The sequence below is a fragment of the Suricata suricatta genome, chromosome X (genome assembly GCF_006229205.1).
Source record: "Suricata suricatta isolate VVHF042 chromosome X, meerkat_22Aug2017_6uvM2_HiC, whole genome shotgun sequence".
Classification (NCBI taxonomy): Eukaryota; Metazoa; Chordata; class Mammalia; order Carnivora; family Herpestidae; genus Suricata; species Suricata suricatta.
Window position 1 is genome coordinate 99,420,314 of NC_043717.1, and position 19,726 is coordinate 99,440,039.

Sequence of the window (19,726 nt, forward strand, 5' to 3'; positions counted from 1 at the left end):
CGCTGCCATTTATAAACACTTAGATCAGTTTCCAGCAAATAGTTAGCACTACATGCATATTTATTAAATTAAAAAAAAACAGGGGATGATAATAAATGCATGAACTGAGGAATCTCTCCATCTGACTGTGACCTTAGGGCCTTTCCTTTGTATAGAAGTGACTGACTTAAAATATAGCGTGCCATTGTCAGGCCACGGGAGTCTAGCTTGATAGGAGAGACGCAGGACACTGGTCCATGAAAGTGACAGGGGGTGGCTGAGCGGCAGACAGCATTCTGTGGCACATGCGGACTAGCACTGCAGGCAATGAGTTAATCCCAGAATCTCACAACAGGAAAGCAAGAAGAAGTAAACAGAGTGACACTTAAGAAATAGCCAAACTTGGGGCACCTGCATGGCTCAGTCAGTTAAGAATCTGACTTGGCTTCAGGTCACAATCTCACGATTCGTAGGTTCAAGCCTAACGTTGGGTTCTGTGCTGACAGTGCAGATCCTACTTGGGATTCTCTCTCTCCCTCTTTCTCTCTGTTCCTCCTCAATCTGTGCTTTCTCTCCCTCCCTCTCTCTCTCTCAAAATAATATTAAATAAACATTAAAAAAAAGAAAGAAAAAGAGCCAAACTTTCATCTTTCTCTGGAAAGCTGAAAAAATGGATCACCATTTTCCTAGTCCTCCTGGCCTCAGTCTTTGCAGGCATCACTGAATCATCCTTTTTATTAAAAATACTAGGGATGATTAGGAAACCAAGGAAAAATCAGACTGATTTCCCCCCTCCCTTCAAACGTCAGGTATTCTTTCTTTCCTGTATCTAGTAAGTCACCAAGCTCATCTGTCTCCCTTCCACTGAAATGTTCCTTGCATCTGGATGACCGTGTTGCTATGGTAACCATTATAGTTTGACCTCTTATGACTTGGTTCCCGCATACCAGTCACTCCTTACTCTAATGTGCTTTAGAAACATTCCGTTGCCCATCAAGGTGGCAAATTAGACTTAAAAAAAATCAATACAAATCAGAAGTATAACATTAGCTATTGACTAGGTCACTGTACAAATAAAAAGCTAACCAAATGCACTTGGGTCCAACACACCTATGGAGATAAAGTCTCATCCCCAGATACAGGTACAGAGACAGCAAGAGCTCTAAACCCCGGCTGAGGTCAACCATAAAATCTTGGTGTTCAGTCGATGTTTATTAGAGACCTTAAAGACCAACGGAGACCTGGGGGACATGGAGGTGGGTTGCTAATATCAAAGGAGGAACTGGGGTGTCTGTTGTGAAAACAGCCAGAGTTCCAGAAAGTTGTGGCCCTGCTGTGGGCTCAGGGTGAAGGGAAGCTGGACAGGAGGACGAAGCCCGAGACATGACTCTGGGTGGGAACTTTGTTACGGATGGCACGGGACTGTCCACCTTCTGGGGAGAATCAACGGCAGGGCCCGCTCATCTGAGAGACTCCAGACACAAACACTTCAGGACACACCGCTTATCCTCTCTGTTATTGCTGCTGAAAACGTCATCAATTTTCAAACTGCTGACAATGAGGAAAGAACATGCTCATAAAAAAAGATGACTAAAGTCATGGTGGTTGGTGAGCTGAGGTAATAGTTTTCTCTGCTTTCCAGTTTTTCTATAACAGTTACAACATTGCCTTTACAATTTTTTGAGATTTTATTTTTAAGTAATCTCTACACCCAATGTGAGGCTCGAACTTATAACCCTGAGATCAAGAGTCACATGTTCTACCATCTGAGTCAGCCAGGTGCTCCTGCTTTTGAATTTAAAACTCGAGGGGTGCTTGGGTGGCTCAGTTGGTTAAGAATCAGACTTCAGCTCAGGTCATGGTCTCAGGGATTATGGGATCAAGCCTTGTGTCGGGCTCCATACTGGCAGTGCGGAGCCTGCTTGAGATTCTCTCACTCCCGCTCTCTCCCCCCTTCACTATCCCTTCCCTGCTCGCTCGCTCGCTCTCTCTCTCTCTCTCAATAAATAAATTTAAATAAGCTTAAAAATGTTAGCCACTTTATTTATTTATTATATAGTTTATTGTCAAGTTGGTTTCCATATAACACCCAGTGTTCATCACCACAAGTGCCCTCCTCCATGTCCATCACCCCCTTTCTGCAATACTCCTCCCCCTTCAGCCCTCAGTTTGTTTTCAGTATTTAAGAGTCTCTCATGATTTGTGTCCCTCCCTCTCCCTAACTCTTTTTACTCCTTCCCCTCCCCCATGGTCCTCCGTTAGGTTTCTCCTGTTAGACCTATGAGTGAAAACATACAGCATCTTTCTCCTCCTGATTTATTTCGCTTAGCATGACACCCTCGAGGTCCATGCATGTTGCTACAAATGGCCAGATTTCATTCTTTCTCATTGCCATGTAATACTCCATTGTATGTATGTATGTGTGTGTGTATATACATATATACATATACATATATATATACATATATACATATATGTGTATATATATATATATATAAATATATACACACATACATACCACTTCTTCTTGATCCATTCATCAGGTGATGGACATTCAGGCTCCTTCCATGATTTGGCTATTGTTGACCATGCTGCTATGAACATTGGGGTACATGTGCCCCTATGCGTCAGCACTTCTACATCCCTTTGGTTACCCACTTTTAAAATGCCTTGGGGGGAAAAACAAGAAACTTTTTCCTCCTTGTCTCTCCTGTACACCAGCACCACTGGTAAGAGGGCACTCATAGGAGAAGCTGAGTCACTGCCCACAATTTCACACTGTGTGCTGTAGGACACTCAAGGGCCCCCCGGGGACTGCCTGGGACTGGAGTGAGAGAGGAAAGGAAGGAGTGAAGGCTCTGCTCTCCCTCTCACTTTAAAAGTGCTGTTACATCATTTCAATATAAGACCTCTATTTAAGGGGCACCTGGGTGGCTCAGTCGGTTAAGCATCCGACTTCGACTATGCTGACAGCTCAGAGCCTGGAGCCTGCTTCGGATCCTGTGTCTCCCTCTCTCTCTGCCCTTCCCTGTTCATGCTCTGGCTGTCTCTCTCTCTCTCTCTCCCTCAAAAATAAACAAACATTAAAACCAATTTTAAAAAAAGACCTCTACTTAAGATTTTGTGGGTTGGGGGAGGACACAGTGGATGAAGGGGGGTCAAAGGTACAAATTTCTAGTCATAAAATCAGTAAGTCCCGGAGATGTCATGTATAGCCTGGTGATGACGGTTAATAATACTCTATTGCACATGTGAAAGTTTCTAAGATAGTAGATGTTCAAAGATCTTACCACAAGACAAAACTTACATAACTGTGGTCATGGATGTTACCCAAGTTTATCATGATCGTTTTGCAACATATGTAAATATCATATCATTATGTCTTACAAGTGAAGCCAATACAATGTTATAGGACAATAAGAGCTCAATAGAAAGATTTCATTTTTAAAAAGGGGGGGATGTGAGGGGCACATGGGTGGCTTAGTTGGTTGAGCATCTGACCCCTGATTTTGGCTCAGGTCATGATCCCAGGGTTGTGGGACTGACCCTCATGTCAGGCTCCAAGCTAAGCATGAGTCTGCTTGAGATTTTCTCTCTCTCTCTCTCTCTCTCTCTCTCTCTCTCTCTCCCTCTCCTGCCAATCCCCTGCTCCCATTCACTCTAATAAAAAAACAATGAATAAAAAAGAAATAAATAAATGGGATATTCAACTAATGTATAAAACCCGCTCATTTCACTTGAAAAGGTGCACAAACTTTTTGATATATGAACGAATATCCCATTACATAATCTAAATTGTCTTACCTTCAAACAGTGCTTAAAACTGTACGACGGGTATTTATCAGACCCTTCTCTGCTGTCAACGCGCCTCTTACAAAACATAATGGCTTTTTCATACAGGAAGAGATGCCGCTGCATTGGTTTGAATCGAGCAAAATCCTTCATTTTGGTAGCACCTTTCTTGTGTGCGGTCCAAACACTGAATGCTCCCTGCATTACCATCTTGCCCAGTTCATTTAAGTTTCCCTATGAAGGAAAATCGACACTCATCAGTACGAAGCGTAGCTACGTTCGGACCTCTGACATCAACGTTAGACTGTTTAGCTTGAGATACTAAAACCCTGAAACACAATTTGTACAGTTTTAAAATTTTCATATCATCACTTTTTACATGAAAAGACGCCATGTGTCACATGCGTACAAGATCACGGCGAGGACAAGAGACAGAAGAAAGCCCCTTTTCCCTGGCTTCCTGTCTCCATGTGGCCATATTTAGGGTATGCCCAACCCCCATCTTCTCAATCCTGACTGGCAATTGGCATCTACCCGTCTAAGGATCCCTACTAGGCAGAGCTCACTCTAAAGACTTGATTTTTTTTCTTCTTCCGCATCTATCTGGGCCTAGGACGAGAGCAATTCTGGGATAATACATCTCCTTAGAAGACCCAGTTGTTCCTTCAAACTGGATCTCCCAAGGTCAGAGTTGGGGGCTGGCTTTTAGGGACTAGGGGAATTGTGCAAATCCATCTGGTTGCTGAGGTCAGGGCAATTCCCCATTTAGCGTGGTCAGTGATAATGCTGACACTTGGATCTCCGTTCTTCCGCTCGTTCTTATTTCCCAATTGGTTCTGGGAGAGGAAGAAAGAGATCTCAACTTGCTTACCCATGAAACTGCAGCAATCATTACGATTTACTTACAACATAGCCATTTATTGCAGTCTGATGCATGGAGTCATTCACAGACTTCAGTAAATCCAGCAGTGTGTCCAGCGCCTCCTTTAATTGTTCAAACCCTTGGGAGCCGTTGCTGTATTTCAGCAGCTCCTGTGATTAGAAGCCAAAAATTAATTGGGGGCAGATATTAATAGTGGGAGAAAAGGAATAAATTTTTGGCTAACATGTTTCAAGGAGGAATCCAAAGGTAATGTCGCTTTTTGAGTAGTATCTTTCATTTGCTAGGTGTCCCATTAGTACTATATTTTAAAAACGGTGTCAAAGTTTGGGAAGAAATGGAAAAGTGACTAAACCACATCAAGTAAAGGGCACTCACTGCTCTTGAAGCTGCAGAAAAACAGCTATTAGGACCCACTAGAGATTTATGTTTAAAGTAAATTGCACTTTCCTGGCCTTCCACATACAACAATTTGTTTTATTCATTTTGCCTAGACCATAGAACACCGTGAAAATGTACTGTCAAGTAAGCGCATCGTGCTTACACTTAACACGTTTTTGTAACCCTTTCAATGTGACACGAGGGGTGAGTCGTCTGCAATTTTCATCGAAAAGGCACTTACGAAATACAGTCTCAAACTCTTACGAAATGGTTGTTTAGTTCTTCTTAACCATAGTCAAAGTTTGGGACACCTGAGTGGCTCAGTCCGTGTACAGATGATACAGATATACAGAAAGACACAAAGAGAGGGAGAGATCACAAAAAAATATCTCTGTCGGTTCTAACACATTTGTTCTTCCCATGATCTCCTGAATTCAACTGCCAAGTTTCAAAACAACTGTCATGGAGGCGCCTGGGTGGGTCAGTCAGTTGAGCGTCCGTCTGGCTTTGGCTCAGGTCATGATCTCCCAGATCGTGGGTTCGAGCCCCACAGTGGGCTCTGTGCCGACAGCTCAGAGCCTGAAGCCTGCTTCAGATTCTGTGTCTCCCTCTCTGTCTTCCTTTTCCCCGCTCATGCTGTTTCTCTCTCTCTCTCTCTGTCTCTCTCTCTCAAAAATAAACATTTAAAAAACTTTTTGTAAAGAGTAAAAGTTCGACATTATGCATACATCAATGTCAGCGGTGTGGATGATTAACTTGCGAAAGAGAGTCCAGATAGCCTCCAATTCCATCTATGCATCAGACACTTTCAATGGCCGCAGTGAACCCAGTCACTGAGCCCACCTATGCCTGGTGCTTCTTAGTCTCCTGCTTCCTTTTTAATGGCTTTGACACCTTTGACCCATAGAAGTAAGTAAAGAAACAAACAAATGCTTTATGTAATTACCTTTAACAGCAACTGATACTTAGTGATTCGTTGCACGGGTTTCAGTAAATAGGAGTCCAGACCAAGCCTGTGTTTTAATTTTCTTTGACATTCCTGTCATCAAAATACAATTATCAATACATTTACGTTGAGACACATACCTGTGAAAATGCCAAGTGCTCGGTGATTAGACCCAATGCATACAGGTTTCTTACAGCTCAGGGAAAATTTACCAGGAAAACTGCTGGTTCCATATGGTATAGAAATCATAGGTGGCAGTATACATAAGAAACTACCATAAATGCTGCCTTAAGGATTTGAGAGGTAGAAAATGCCAAGATTTCAAATGCTAGTAAGTTTTTACATAAAGTTCTCATTGATGTGGAATGCTTAAATGAGGAGAAAGCAATGAATACCATAGATGAACATGATAAAACAGGAAACATGACTAAAAAAAAGATCTAAGAAATTTTTCAAAAGGCTCAGCTGCACAGGTCAAGGCCACGAAAATAAACAGGTTGTACTGAATACAAATCAAAGCGGGTATGAGAAGAGGGGTTTTTTTTTAATGCCATAAGAAAAATGCAGACCTCATCCCCTGGTGCTAAATTTCATCTGATTATTGGCTCACTACCACCATAAATATGAGGGTCATGACTTTGGGTCCTGGGAACATTGTAAGGTTCAGGACTAGCGCAAGCTGGGGCTGATTGGGGGTGAGGTGTGTGTGTAAGCAGTTTGGAATACAAAGAGAGGAGGAGAGGATATAGACGTGAATGATCTGGGGCCTACCTCTGGATATGGATCAAAACCAATATATGATTTAATTCACAGAGCTAGCAACTTATGGTTAAAGATGATGCCCGAAACACGCATTTAGCTCTCCTTACCCATGAAACCCAACTGAAACGATTAAAAAAGTAAGTTTTACAAGTCAAAACCCCAAGTTACAAAGATGGGAGAAAAAAACCATCAACCAAATATGGAAACTGAAAATCAAGCTGACAATGGTAAACAACCGAGGACTCTAGAGAAAAGTGAATTTCATGTCGGCAGAGGGAAATGCCAAAAACAAGTCAGTTTATGTTATAAAACACCTTCCCTTGCCTTCCACAAAGTGTCCAGAATTAAAGACATCAAGGACCTCGGAAAAGGGGGAGATGAGGTGAGGTTTCAAAAAAATGTGGCTACTGAAAGTCTGCTTAAGAAGTAAGTAGAGGGGCACCTGGGTGGCTCAGTCGGTGAAGCGTCTGACTCCTGTCCAGGTCATGATCTCACAGGTCGTGGGTTTGAGCCCCGTGTCAGGCTGTGCACTGACAGTGCGGCTCCTGCTTGGGATTCTCTCTCTACCCCTCCCCTGTTTGCTTGCACACTCTCAAAAATAAACAAACTTAAAAAAAAAAGAAGTAAGTAGATACTGGGGTGCCTTAGTGGCTCAGTCAGCTAAGCATCCAACTTGTGATTTAGGCTCAGGTCATGATCTCAAATTCATGGGATCAAGCCTCGCATTGGACTCCTTGCTGAGCATGGAACCTACTTAAGATTCTCTCTCACCTTCTACCCCTCCCCCTGCTCGTGCATGCACTCTCCCTCTAAAAATAAATAAATCTATACTCTGAAAAAAAAAGGAGACATTAACAAGTGTTGGTGTGAGTGTAGAGCAGTCAGGACATCACACACCATTGGCAGCAATGTAAAATGGTGCAGCAACTTTGGAGAACAGTACAATAGTTGTTCCAAAACCCAAAGAGTTTCCAAATGACGCAGCAATTTTATACCCAGGTATATGGCCAAGAGAAATGAAAACATACATCCACAGAAAAACTTGTACCTAAGAGGTAGAAAAGAACCAAATTACCATCAACTGATGAATGGGTACATCGAACGTGGAATTACCCATGCCGTGGGGTGAAGAACTGCGACAATACCATGCCAAATGAAATTGGCAAGACACAAAAGATCACACATATTTTATGATTCCATTTATATGAAAGGTTCAGAACAGACAAATCTAGAAAGACAGAAAGTAGCTTACTAATCACAGAAGGCTGTTGGATCAGTGGACGTGAAAACGGGAGGATTACTAAAAAGGTATGGGCGTTTTTTGTTTTTTTTTTTTGAGTCATGAAATTGTTCATAAAATGGTTGCCTAACATTGTGGATATAGTAGCACTAGTTAACTGCACATTTGAATGTGAATTTTATGGAATTTTCTTTAAACTTTCTTGCTCATTTAATTTTGGGGGATAACCACTTCATTGGCATGTAATTAAAAGTTCCATAGGAAACTATTTTTAAAAGGAAAATCTATTATTATTACCCTCATAAAGATAAGCGAAGATACTGAATTCATGAAATAAAAACAATGTTCTATTGAAAGGAACATTGAGGTAACAAAAAAGGGTGGAGGCTGTACAAAATTAAAAACATAATGGCAGACACAAAACTATCAATAAAAGGACTGAAAGACAAATTCCAGAAAATAGATCAAGACAGCTAGGAAAAAAAAAAAAAAGATAAGAGAATTAGAAGAATGGTCAAAAACGTCCAACATCTGTACAACAGAAATTCCAGAAAGACAGAATGGAAAAGTCATGTAGAGAAAATCAAAGAAAAAAAAATCTAAGTAAATTTGGACAAGAGGTTCCAAATTCAAAGGGATTGCCACAAGACTAACATAATGGATGAAAATAGTTCCAATGTCATGGCACAGCATTGTAAAATTTCAGACCTCTAAAGATACAAATGTTCCCATAAGCTTTCAGAGAGAGAGCAAATACAGGTTATGCACAAAGATCAAAAATCAAAATGGCAGGTGCCTGTGTGGCTCAGTCAGTTAAGCATCTGACTCTTGATTTCAGCTCAGGTCACAATCTCAGTCATGAGATCAAGCCCCACGTGGGGCTCTGCACTGGGCATAGAGCCCACTTTAGATTCTGTCTCTCTCCTCTCCCTCTACTGCTAGCCCACTGTGCTTGCTTGTGTATACGCATGCTCGCTCACTTGCTCTCTCAAAAAAAACAATAGCATCACATTTCTTAACAGCAATATTGGAAGCCAGAAGACAATGTAGCAAATACCTTCAAAATTCTGAGAAAAATTATTTCTTACTTATTGGGTATAGACTTCTATAGGCAGCCAAGCTAGCAATTAAGTTTTAGGGTAGACAGACTCAAGACACTTGTAGATATGCAAGCTCTCAAAATTTTTTACTTCCTAGGCACACTTTCTCAGTATAACTGCTGGAGGATATATTCTACAAAATAAGTGAGTGTCATAAGGAAAAAATATGGCACCTCAGAAACAGAGAAGCCAACACAAGACCATAAACAGAATTTCAAAAGTCATGTTCAACAAGATCCCAGGTCTAGATGAGCAGATCAAAAAAGTCTAAGAGATTAATTCAAAATGAAATTCAGAGAAAGAAAGAGTATGTTTAAGTGTACTAAGAAGAGATTTATGTAACTCAGACAGTTTAAGGGTAGAATAGGGAAAAAGGGCTAAAAAAATCAAAGGAGCAGAAAAAAAAAAAGAGAGAGAGAGAGAGAAAAGCAACCATCTTATACTGAAGGATGCTCTGAACACAGGAATGACCTGGTCTTACTAACTTGCCACTGTAGAACTATATAACTAAATTTATAACCATCGTGGATGTTTTGGAGGAAAAGAAGTACGTGTATGTATCTGGTGGTGAGGCAGCACCAGTGAAAGAGGGCAAAAGTAGCAATATAAATGTCGTTTGGAAGTATGGAGGTAAATATCAAAGAAAGCCGCTGGAAGAACCCAAAGTGCTTGCCTCTGGGAAGCAGCATATAGATTTGCGCACATGTGCGTGTGCGGGTGCACGTGCGCATCATGTGGCAGGGTCAAATTGTTCCTTGATCTATCTGTATGATATATAACTTACAGTAGGAAAGAATTCATAAATAAATAATCTTCCAATATCTTCCAGAGAGAGCACATTCAACACCTGAATAATTACTATACCTGGAAAAAGGCGCACTCTGAATACTTCTTCCAAATCGCCTCTGATCTCGGTTTGTTCTGACAGTACTTTGCATACATCTGAAAATCATCTTTCTGTGATAAAAAGCACATTCAAATGTATTATCAACCTGTGAACATGTACTTTTCTTATAAAGGAAGGCGGAGCAAGAATGAATGGGGCCGAGCATTACAGGGAATGTGGCCTAAAGGGTTTAACACACTGGCTGCTGGTCAGGATCCCTCTCTGTAATCCAAGAAAAATGTGCCCACCAGACCGAGTTTCATCGCTTCCACTTACCAACTTGAAAAGTTAGAGAAAAGCCTTCCCCAACTGAACTGTCCAAATAGATGAATTTTTTTCACAGCTATAAGCTAAATGGGACCACAGGATATGTCCATTCCATGCCACTAATCTCTCAGTTCCCTAGTGAATGAACTTGTGGCTAGCTTCCAAGACCCTTGGTTCATCACTGGGAGACCATCACTGGACCATGAACCCTCTGGGTGTGTGAGCATGCTATTCTCTCTCCCTGGAATCATCCTTCTTTGATCCTCATCTCATGGGCTACCTCCTAGTCACTCTCCAACACCCATCTCGTGAGTCATCTCTTCTAGAAAGCCACCGTTTACACCTCCTGTCTATGTCAGATGCCCCTCTTCTTGGCTCCTACAGGATCTTTCATATATCTCCGATATAACACAACTCACCCCATATACAATGGTGTTCCCCTGTTTTTCTATGGGAATATAGTCTTGGTCTTGCTCCCCACATTGCCTAGCTCAGTGCTTGGTGTGCAGCAAGGGTTTAGTAGATGGGTACTGAATGAATGAACATCTTAATAGGCATTTATTAAACCAACGCTGATGGGGCGCCTGGGTGGCTCGGTTGGTTAAGCATCCAACTTCAGCTCAGGTCATGATCTCACCTTTTGTGAGTTCAAGCCCCACGCTGGGCTCTGTGCTGACAGTTAGCTCAGAGCCTGGAGCCTGTCTTCCTATTCTATGCCTCCCTCTCTCTCTCTGACCTTTCCCTGCTCATGCTGTCTCTCTCTCTCTCAAAAATAAATAAAACGTTTTAAAAAAATTAAACCAACGCTGGTTGCCAATAATGCTAATTTTATGAGAGATAACAACGGTACGTAGGATATGGACCTCGCCACAAAGAGTTTTTCATCTAGTTGGAGACAGAATTCACAAATACATGTAAAACTGCATAGCAAATGTAAAATCTCCAGCAAGTAGCACAGACATTAAGTACTCCAACACGAGCCCAAAGGAAAGACACTGGTGTTACTTAGGGAAGTCAGGGAAGGACCTGGCTAGCATTTAAATGTGCTTAGGGGTGCCTGGGTGGCTCAGGTGATTAAGCGTCTGACTTTGGCTCAGGTCATGATCTCACTCACGGTTTGTGGGTTCGAGCCCCACATTGGGCTCTGTGCTGACAGCTCGGAGCCTGGAGCCTACTTTGGACTCTGTGTCTCCTTCTCTCTCCACCCCTCCCCCACTTGTGCTCTGCCTCTCCCTGTCTCTCAAAAAATAAATAAATGTAAAAAAATAATTAAAAAAAATAAATGTGTTTAAAGTCAAAATAGATCGAGAAAGGTAAGGACAAACAGTTTTTTCCTAACCTTATTGTATTCTGAGTCCATTAACGCTTTCTGGGATAAGACATCTATCCGGAAGCCTTCAATGATCACCATTATCAAATTGACTCTCAAGATGGAACTGATTTTTCAGAAAGAGGAGGAAGTAGATAAGCAGAGAACAGTCTAAGGAAAAATTCTAAGGGCGGAGAGTATGACTACAAAGCCTGGGAAGTCCATTGTGCTAAGTATTCTCTTGGGATGCAGAGAAATGAGCCTCCCTGAATGATCTCGTAGAATAAAAAGAACAGACAGCCTTCTGTTTCGCTAAGGCCCCATGACAGATGCCCTGGTGTCTAAAAGCCAGACTATGTTGGATTCTAAGACTTTACGTGCATTAGAGGAGAATGCCAAGGCAGAGCTCAGGCTAAAAATTAACCAATCCAAGAATGGTTGAGCTAAGATGATGCCTATTCTCACATCTTCATAGTCAGGCTGGACCCTGGACTCCTGGGATCACCCAGAGGTCAGGGGTCATGAGCTGAGCCGCTGGAGCATTGGGTACCACAGGACACAATGGCCATTCGCATACTCTACACACACCATTGCATCCGCCTCTGTAACAAAACGTATTTTAGTGTTAAATACTAGCTGGAGGGATGGGTCTCCTCCCAAAATATAAAGGCATAAAAACCAATGCCTTACCTTGTCTCTAAATCTGGTCCTCTACCATGAGCTGCTATTTTAGTGGCCCATATTTATATATGTTTAAATAATAATTGACAAACCCTTTCGAGGAAACAAGGTCCCACTCTTTCTGGAGCGTCAAGGCAATTTTCCAGACTGCCCAAGAAAATGCTGTGAAAATTTCAGAGGAAAAAAAAAACATGATAAAATTTTATGTGAAACATAATAAGTTGGTCAATAGCCCTTTAAATAATATGAAAAAGAAAATTCAATTCAGCAATTACATACTTGTTATGGAATTCATGGATTTCTGCCATATTTCCAAAGAGAATATCCTTTTTATTTCTCAGGAGAGGTGGCATAAGATGAAACATCTCAGGATTATCCATCTCCGCTCTATAGCCCTACCCAAAATAAATACATTGGTTAATTTAAAACATATTCACAGTAACACTTGATTGGGCCACGAAAGGTGTGGCTAGAGCACAATGTATGGGGATTCGTGGGTAAAGCTGTTTGTAATTGTACCACTCAAGTCTTCCAGTACCTGAAGTTATCCATTTAAAAAAATTTTGTTTTGAGAAAGCCAGACAAGAAAATCGTCATTTCCCACTCAGCGGGTAGACTAAACCGACTCTCTCGGCCTTAAGGGTAGCTTATAGTGTAGGAAACAAGATATAGAAACCAAGTATGACAAATTCTATTACAGGTCATTAACCTCTCCTTAAGCTGCCAGTAAGTGTTCAGATTTTTCAGACCAAATTAATATTATGACATTTGTATCAAATGAATGTTCCTCTTCTACTTTTAGCTTTACATCATCATTTGTAAACAGCACATTTCTCACTAGGGAGGGAGAACCTGAATCTGCACATTTAACACATGCACAGCCTCAAACAATGGCAGAAACACCTACTGCTGGCATGTGACAAGGAAGGAAGAAGACCAAAGACTGCCCTCAATGCTTCCTAATGAATGGCGGTGATGGGAAAATAGAATCTGAGTCACTTACAAACAGAACAGTAAACAGCTCGCAAACGTACACCCTCTCTGTCTGTATCAGCTCATTTAGGACGTGGCTAAAGCGAAAAGACAGTATTTATCAGTTATTTCATTGCCTTAGAATTGTACTGACATCCTTCCGTCATTATTACTACAAATTGTTTAGTTATCACCCACAGATGCTTTGAAATAGGTATAAAACAGGGGCGCATGCCTGGGGGGCTCGGTTGGTTAAGCATTCTTCAGCTCAGGTAATAATCTTGCAGTTTGTGAGTTCAAGCCCCGCGTCAGGCTCTGTGCTGACAGTTCAGAGCCTGGAGCCTGCTTTGGATTCTACCTCTGTCTCTCTGTCCCTTCTCTCTCTCTCTCTCCCTCTCAAAAAAATAACATTAAAAATTGAAAAGTAAATAAAAAGAAAATATATTTTAAACAAAGGAAAGGGAACTCAGGACTTACTTTTCAAATGAAAAATAAACCCCACTTTATTCCTATCTCAAGCTTAAGAATCAATTTACTAAAAACTCAAAAATCTAGTCCTAAAAATTTGGTAAGTTTTTTGGGGGGTGTGTGGAGAACACAGTTTCTTTCTCCCTCTCAGAAAACATGATGATATTAACATTTTATGCCACTTTTCCCTTTTCCCAGTAATGGAGTGAAATTTTCTAAGACATGAAGTAGGTTTATTATACTAGTTTTCCTAAACATAGATCATACTTAAAATGGAGTAATTTTGTCCATGATATTTGTTTATGACTTTAAAATAAAATACATCTTTCTTCCAATGTGATTTCTAATTGACCCTTTTTTTTAAGAGGGAGAGAGGGAGGGGGAGGAGAGAGAGAGAGAGAGAGAGAGAGAGAGAGAGAGAGAGAGAGAGAGAGAGTGAGTGAATCCCAAGCTCGCACCACACTCAGCATGGAATCTAACACAGGGCTTGATCCCAAAACCCTGGGATCGTGACCTGAGCCAAAATTAAGAGATGCTCAACTGACTTCAGCCACCTAGGCAACCCGACATCATCTTTAAAACTCATTTCCTGGGGCCGCTGGGTGGTTCAGTCAGTTGAGCGTCCAACTTCCAACTCAGGTCATGATCTCCTGGTCCATGAGTTTGAGCTTCACAACAGGCTCTGTCCATGCTGACAGCTCAGAGCCTGGTGCCTACTTTGGATTCTGTGTCTCCCTCTCTGCTCCTCACCCACTCATGCTGTCTGTCTTTCTCTCTCTCTCTCTCTGTCTCTCTCTCCCTTCTTCTCTCAAAAATAAACTAACAAAATAACAACTAACTAAATAAATAAGTAAGATTAATTTCCTCACTCTCCAATACAGGTATCCATTTAACTTTTACCTTTGCCTTTCTTTTATTTTTACATTTTTAAGCATTAGCATTATTTATTTCAATATCTATCTCCACACAACTCCAGGATATAAAATTTAAAAGGTGAGTATTCTTCTTTTAATTTTTTAATGTATATTTACTTTTCAGATACAGAGAGACAGCATAGGAGGTGGGGAGGGGCAAAGGGGGAGCTCCAGGCTCTGAGCTGTTGGCACCAAGCTTGACACGGGCTCGAAATCACAAATTGCAAATTCATGACCTGAGCACTCAGGTGTCCCCGAAAAGGTGACTATTCTTACGTCTAGAATAGTAACATTATAAAAGTGAGAACATTGTTTTTAATGTCTCTAAAATAACACCATATATCCACATGATCCTTGTAGTTTTTGAAACACTATCCCATTCCCTATCATCTCTTTTTACAACAGAGGCGATGGAAGATTCTAGAAACCTCTGGTTAATTTTCAAGTCACACAAAGCAGAGCATCGGCTAGTGAGGCCCTAATTCTAGGACTTCAGACACCTCATCTAGTGTCACACCTAACAGAACCCCCATTTTGTGACTTCAAAATCCAAGCCCGTTCGCCTTCAATACTGAATCAGAGATTCCTACTGGGTAGATATATGTAGGAGTGTACGTCAATAAAGAAATGATACTTCTGTAAAATATCCAAGTTATTGTCATTGTCCAAACTGGAGGATTGGCCAGGATTTCTCTGCTCCCGACAATCATGCACCACTTCAATCTGAAATGATGAAAATAAAGCTTAAATTAGCATCTAGGTAGGTATAGTTCCTCTTGAAGGAAATCAAGTTCAAACTACATTTTCTCTAGGTCCTAACTGTGTAGATACCTTGAAAACTAACACTAGGATTTTTTTTCAGGTTTAGCTTTGATATGTACTGGTAAAACAAAGTACAGTTGCCCAAAGACAGATTTAAGATGCTAATTAGAATTTATTTTACATGTTAAATAATGTCTCATTCACTTGGCACTTTGGGGAAGTGTGGTTAATTTACACAAAGTTGAATTTCTACATAACTAAAGTTTATTCATTGAAAAACAAACCCAGCTTTTTAACCTTAATGATTTTTAATGGAAACCTTTCTAGGAAACATTACATCAATCCTTGAGTTATTTAACTAAGGATACAGAACATCATAGACTCTTTCCAATGATCCAGTGGTATAATCAGGAACATGAATGATGTGATCAAATCTAATGATACACTCCAGGGCTAAGAACATGTGGGTGACTGTCTAGTCTTTCTTAAAATGGCTGAAACATGTTTATTTCTGTCTCTGCTCTCTGCCACATGTCAGTTTTTGCTACAAGGGATTTCCATGATCCTAAACCACGGTCTTCTTTTGAAGACTCTAACAGACTTGGACTTGGCCTACTGAGTCAACTATAGGACATGTGTAATGGTTATTTGTTCAGAAGCATTAGGAATATCTTCTGGGGACCCTGGCTGTTCTGGACTTTTGAGCTTGTAAAATCTTTGAACTCCAAGTAAGTGGAGCATTACTTTGTTAACTAGAACCCAAAATGAAGTGCAAGATCTATCAGCTAAAAAGTGTTTCCACAAAATGTGACAAATAACACGTGAAAAGGAACAAACATTTATCAACTACTTCCTTCCTATATATTCCCACATGTTGTGCATATATTATAGCTAATCCCCGTCCCCAGCAATTTACCAAGCTATGGCATATTTATCCTCATTTTACATATGGGAAAACTGGGGCTCAGAGGTTCAGCAACAGGGCCAAGGTCACATACCTAATAAGTGATGAAACAGACAAGCCTGTGATGCACCACCATTTTGCTCCCTCTTTAAGACTATCCTTTGACTTACTGTATCTGAATATAGTAACTGCTATCATTTTAATACACTAAGACTGAAAGTACCGCATACTTCACTCATCAGATAGGTAGGCATTGTTTACTCCTAACAGGTTCCTGAAATACCAAGGTTGGAAAGTTTTGAAACATAACCTTATACTTTTACATGGCCTAAGGATTGCGCAAAATGAGTCAAATTGGAAGAAAGTGTGTACTGTGGAACTGGGTTTACCAGCTAGACATCTCACCATGAAAATGCATAGAGCCACAGCCTCCAATTTATTCCCTGAGATATGCAAATAAATAAACCCACACAGAGGAATGTTAAGGAGTCACGAGCGGAAAGTGGAACCGAAAGACACGTAAGACGATGGAATCTGGCATTTGGCCTGTTTCTTTCTTGAAAACACAAGTTGTGGCCACACAACTTGCTAACCAGGCACGCATATCAGTATAGGCCATTCACTAGCCCAAGAATGGTATTCGACACTTCGAACACTACCGTATGCCACGCATTATGCGAAACAGTTCCCAAATATGATTTTATTTTTACCCTAACTCTATGACGAGGGTGTTCTATCATCATCCCCATTTTATAGATAAGGACATGGAGTTCCAGAGAATGTACCCAAGGTGATACAGGCCAGTGACTGACAGAGTTGGGATGAAAATCCAGGTAGTCTCTACAATTGCTGGATAACCTGTATCACTGCTCTACTGCCCTTCGGAGATAGCGGTTCTTGTCCTTACTGACCATCAGGAAGACACAAGGAACCTGTAGGGCCCCAGTTATGATGAGGCTACTCTCCACAGAAACCAGAATATCATGGATAACTGAGAAGGAATCGTGTCTCTATCAAGAAATGAATAGATGTGTGTTTTCTGAGACCAGAGCATGGACCATTAGAACCTGTCCTCTGTCCATGTTTCATACTTATAGGAATGCAATCAGTTGTGAAAGAAATCTTTTGTAGAATGGTGCAATACTTATTGAAGTTAACTGAGGTGGCTTATAGATGTTTTACAGCAATTAATTCTGAACTTGAGCCAAAACTTAAGAAATTTCTCATACGCAATGCAACAGCAGAAGCCTTTTCTTTTAGATTCAAGAGGCTTTTGAACATACAACATTGGTTCAGTGGATTCAAAATGTGGTTTGAACCTCCATACCAATTCTGCAACTACAGCAATAAAGCCAATTTTTGACTTAATTAAGGATATTTACTTGCAGGTTGCTCTGATTTTGTCTCCAGCTCTTCTTCTCTGGTAAAAAAAGTATGAAAGAAGAATTTCAAATCAAAATTAACGTCAACACTTTTAATGAAAATACCTGAGTGTGTGTTAAAAAATTAGAGGCGTGAATATTCCCACATATTTATATTAGTATTTTTAAATCATACTATACTTAACAATTGACTGGTTCGATTTATCTATAGGATTTCAACTTCTTACTGAGCAGCATCTTGCTATATATTCACCCATCCTCCAGCTCATCAAGCATTCATTTGATTGCCAAGGGACCATGAAATTAAGAGTTAGTACTCATAACTAGGTGCAGACTTAGTGTTCACTTTGACACATAAGCAATTGTTAATCAAATTACGGCTCACTGACTATCAAAAAGAGTTCTGAACAAAAATCTAAATTGAACTAATACCTATAGCATGTAACATTTATTTGGCACTTACTGCATGCCCGGCACTGCTCTAAGCCCTACACAGCCATTTTGTTTTTTAATCCTCCAGTCAACCCTAACAGATAAGAGCTATTTCTATCACCCACTTTATAGATAAGTATGGTTAGTATCTTGTCCAGGAAGAAGTAGTACTCAAAGGTGCACAGTCCACAGTCAGGATACATGCTTCTAACGACTACATAAAACAATTCTAAAGCACGGTAAGAGGCTAAAACAAAACAACTTCGTCTAGATCCAAGCTTTAATGTTTCTGTTCTTCCTGTTTAAGCTCTCCTTCTCTTTTTTCTTTTTAAACATGTTGGAAGGAAAGTCATCCATGTTTTTTAAGTTCCTTTATTTGTTTGTAGTAATCTCTACACTCAATGTGGGGCTCAAACTTACAGTCAGAGATTAAGAGTCGTATGCTCTTCCAACTGAGCCAGCCAGGCTCCCTCCACTTTTTCTTTCTGTCTGTCTATGGTGGGTAAGCCTCTCTATTATTAAGCCAGGAGTCCAAATGTCCCTACAAAGCCCAGGGCATGGTCCAAGTGCAAGACTAGGTTGTTATTTTCAGCATTATTTGCAGTGTTGCTAAAAAGGCCTCCACCCACACAGGCTGCATGCATGTCTTCCTCTATGGAATATACGTTTTGTTCTTTCCTCCTTGGCAGGAGCCAGTGCAAGGCAACTTCAGGGAAAGGCTGTGCTGCTTTGTTCTCTAAATTTTATATTCCACTCCCATTCGTTAAAAATATATTTTACAAGCGCCTGGCTGGCTCAGTTAGAACATGTGATGACTCTTGATCTCAGGGTGGTGAGTTCAAGCCCCATGCTGAGCACGGATGAGCACGGAGCCTACTGAAACTAAAGTAACATTGTGTGTCAACTAGACTCAAACAAAAAAAATTAAAAATATGTATCTTTTATATATAAGTTTCACATGTATAGCATCATATATATCAATATGTAAGTTAGACTTAGTGGCAGTTACCACATGAAACCAATTTCTCAATCAATACTGATGTCTACCACTTAAAAGACACCTGATACACAGAGATCCAAATATATTATAAAGATGACTTAAGGAGTCTTACTAATTAGCTTTACTAATTGATTCTCTGCAACTACATTAAGAGATGAAAAAGGAATATACACAAAACTCATGAGGAACACATCTTTTTCTGAAAACCAAGGTAGACAAGTTCATTCCTTCCACAACGTAAATAGATAGTATACATAAACTCATAGGACACCTAAACTATGTGCCAGGCTCTGTGTTTGGTGCTGGGGAAACAGTGAACTATGCACAGTCCCTGTCCTTACAGAGTTTCCAGTCTAACAAGAGAGACAAAAAAGAGGCAATTAAACAAAAGCTGAGAAGACACGAAGTGCGGCTTGTTACCCCATAGCACGAACACGTCCCCGAACTGGATGCGGGGGAGGAGGAGAGGCAGGGAAGAGAAGCTTACCCGAAGGACATGGACTAGAGACAGGAAATCTGCTGGAAGAATAGGAACTAGCAAAGGGGAAGGGGAGAGGGAAGGAAAACAGCATCCCAGCAAGAGAGAACAGCATTGTTAAATCCAACAGGCGAGTCAGGTTAGAGGCTCGGAAGGCTGGAGACAGCCATGGTTGTCAAGGCAACAGACCT

General features: G+C 40.8%; 1 protein-coding gene across 2 annotated transcripts in view; it reads right to left on the reverse strand.

Annotated features, from left to right (window-relative positions):
* MCF2 (MCF.2 cell line derived transforming sequence) overlaps positions 1 to 19,726 on the reverse strand; it is a 68,797-nt gene that overhangs the window by 22,060 nt on the left and 27,011 nt on the right. For both annotated transcript variants that reach the window (XM_029930913.1, XM_029930912.1), the window contains 9 exons: positions 17,626 to 17,663; positions 15,212 to 15,300; positions 13,227 to 13,293; positions 12,503 to 12,618; positions 12,316 to 12,385; positions 9,945 to 10,037; positions 5,979 to 6,071; positions 4,678 to 4,803; positions 3,784 to 4,005 (listed from right to left, as the gene is read on the reverse strand). In XM_029930913.1, the coding sequence (XP_029786773.1) occupies positions 3,784 to 4,005; positions 4,678 to 4,803; positions 5,979 to 6,071; positions 9,945 to 10,037; positions 12,316 to 12,385; positions 12,503 to 12,618; positions 13,227 to 13,293; positions 15,212 to 15,300; positions 17,626 to 17,663 (914 nt within the window). The remainder of the gene's footprint in view (positions 1 to 3,783; positions 4,006 to 4,677; positions 4,804 to 5,978; positions 6,072 to 9,944; positions 10,038 to 12,315; positions 12,386 to 12,502; positions 12,619 to 13,226; positions 13,294 to 15,211; positions 15,301 to 17,625; positions 17,664 to 19,726) is intronic.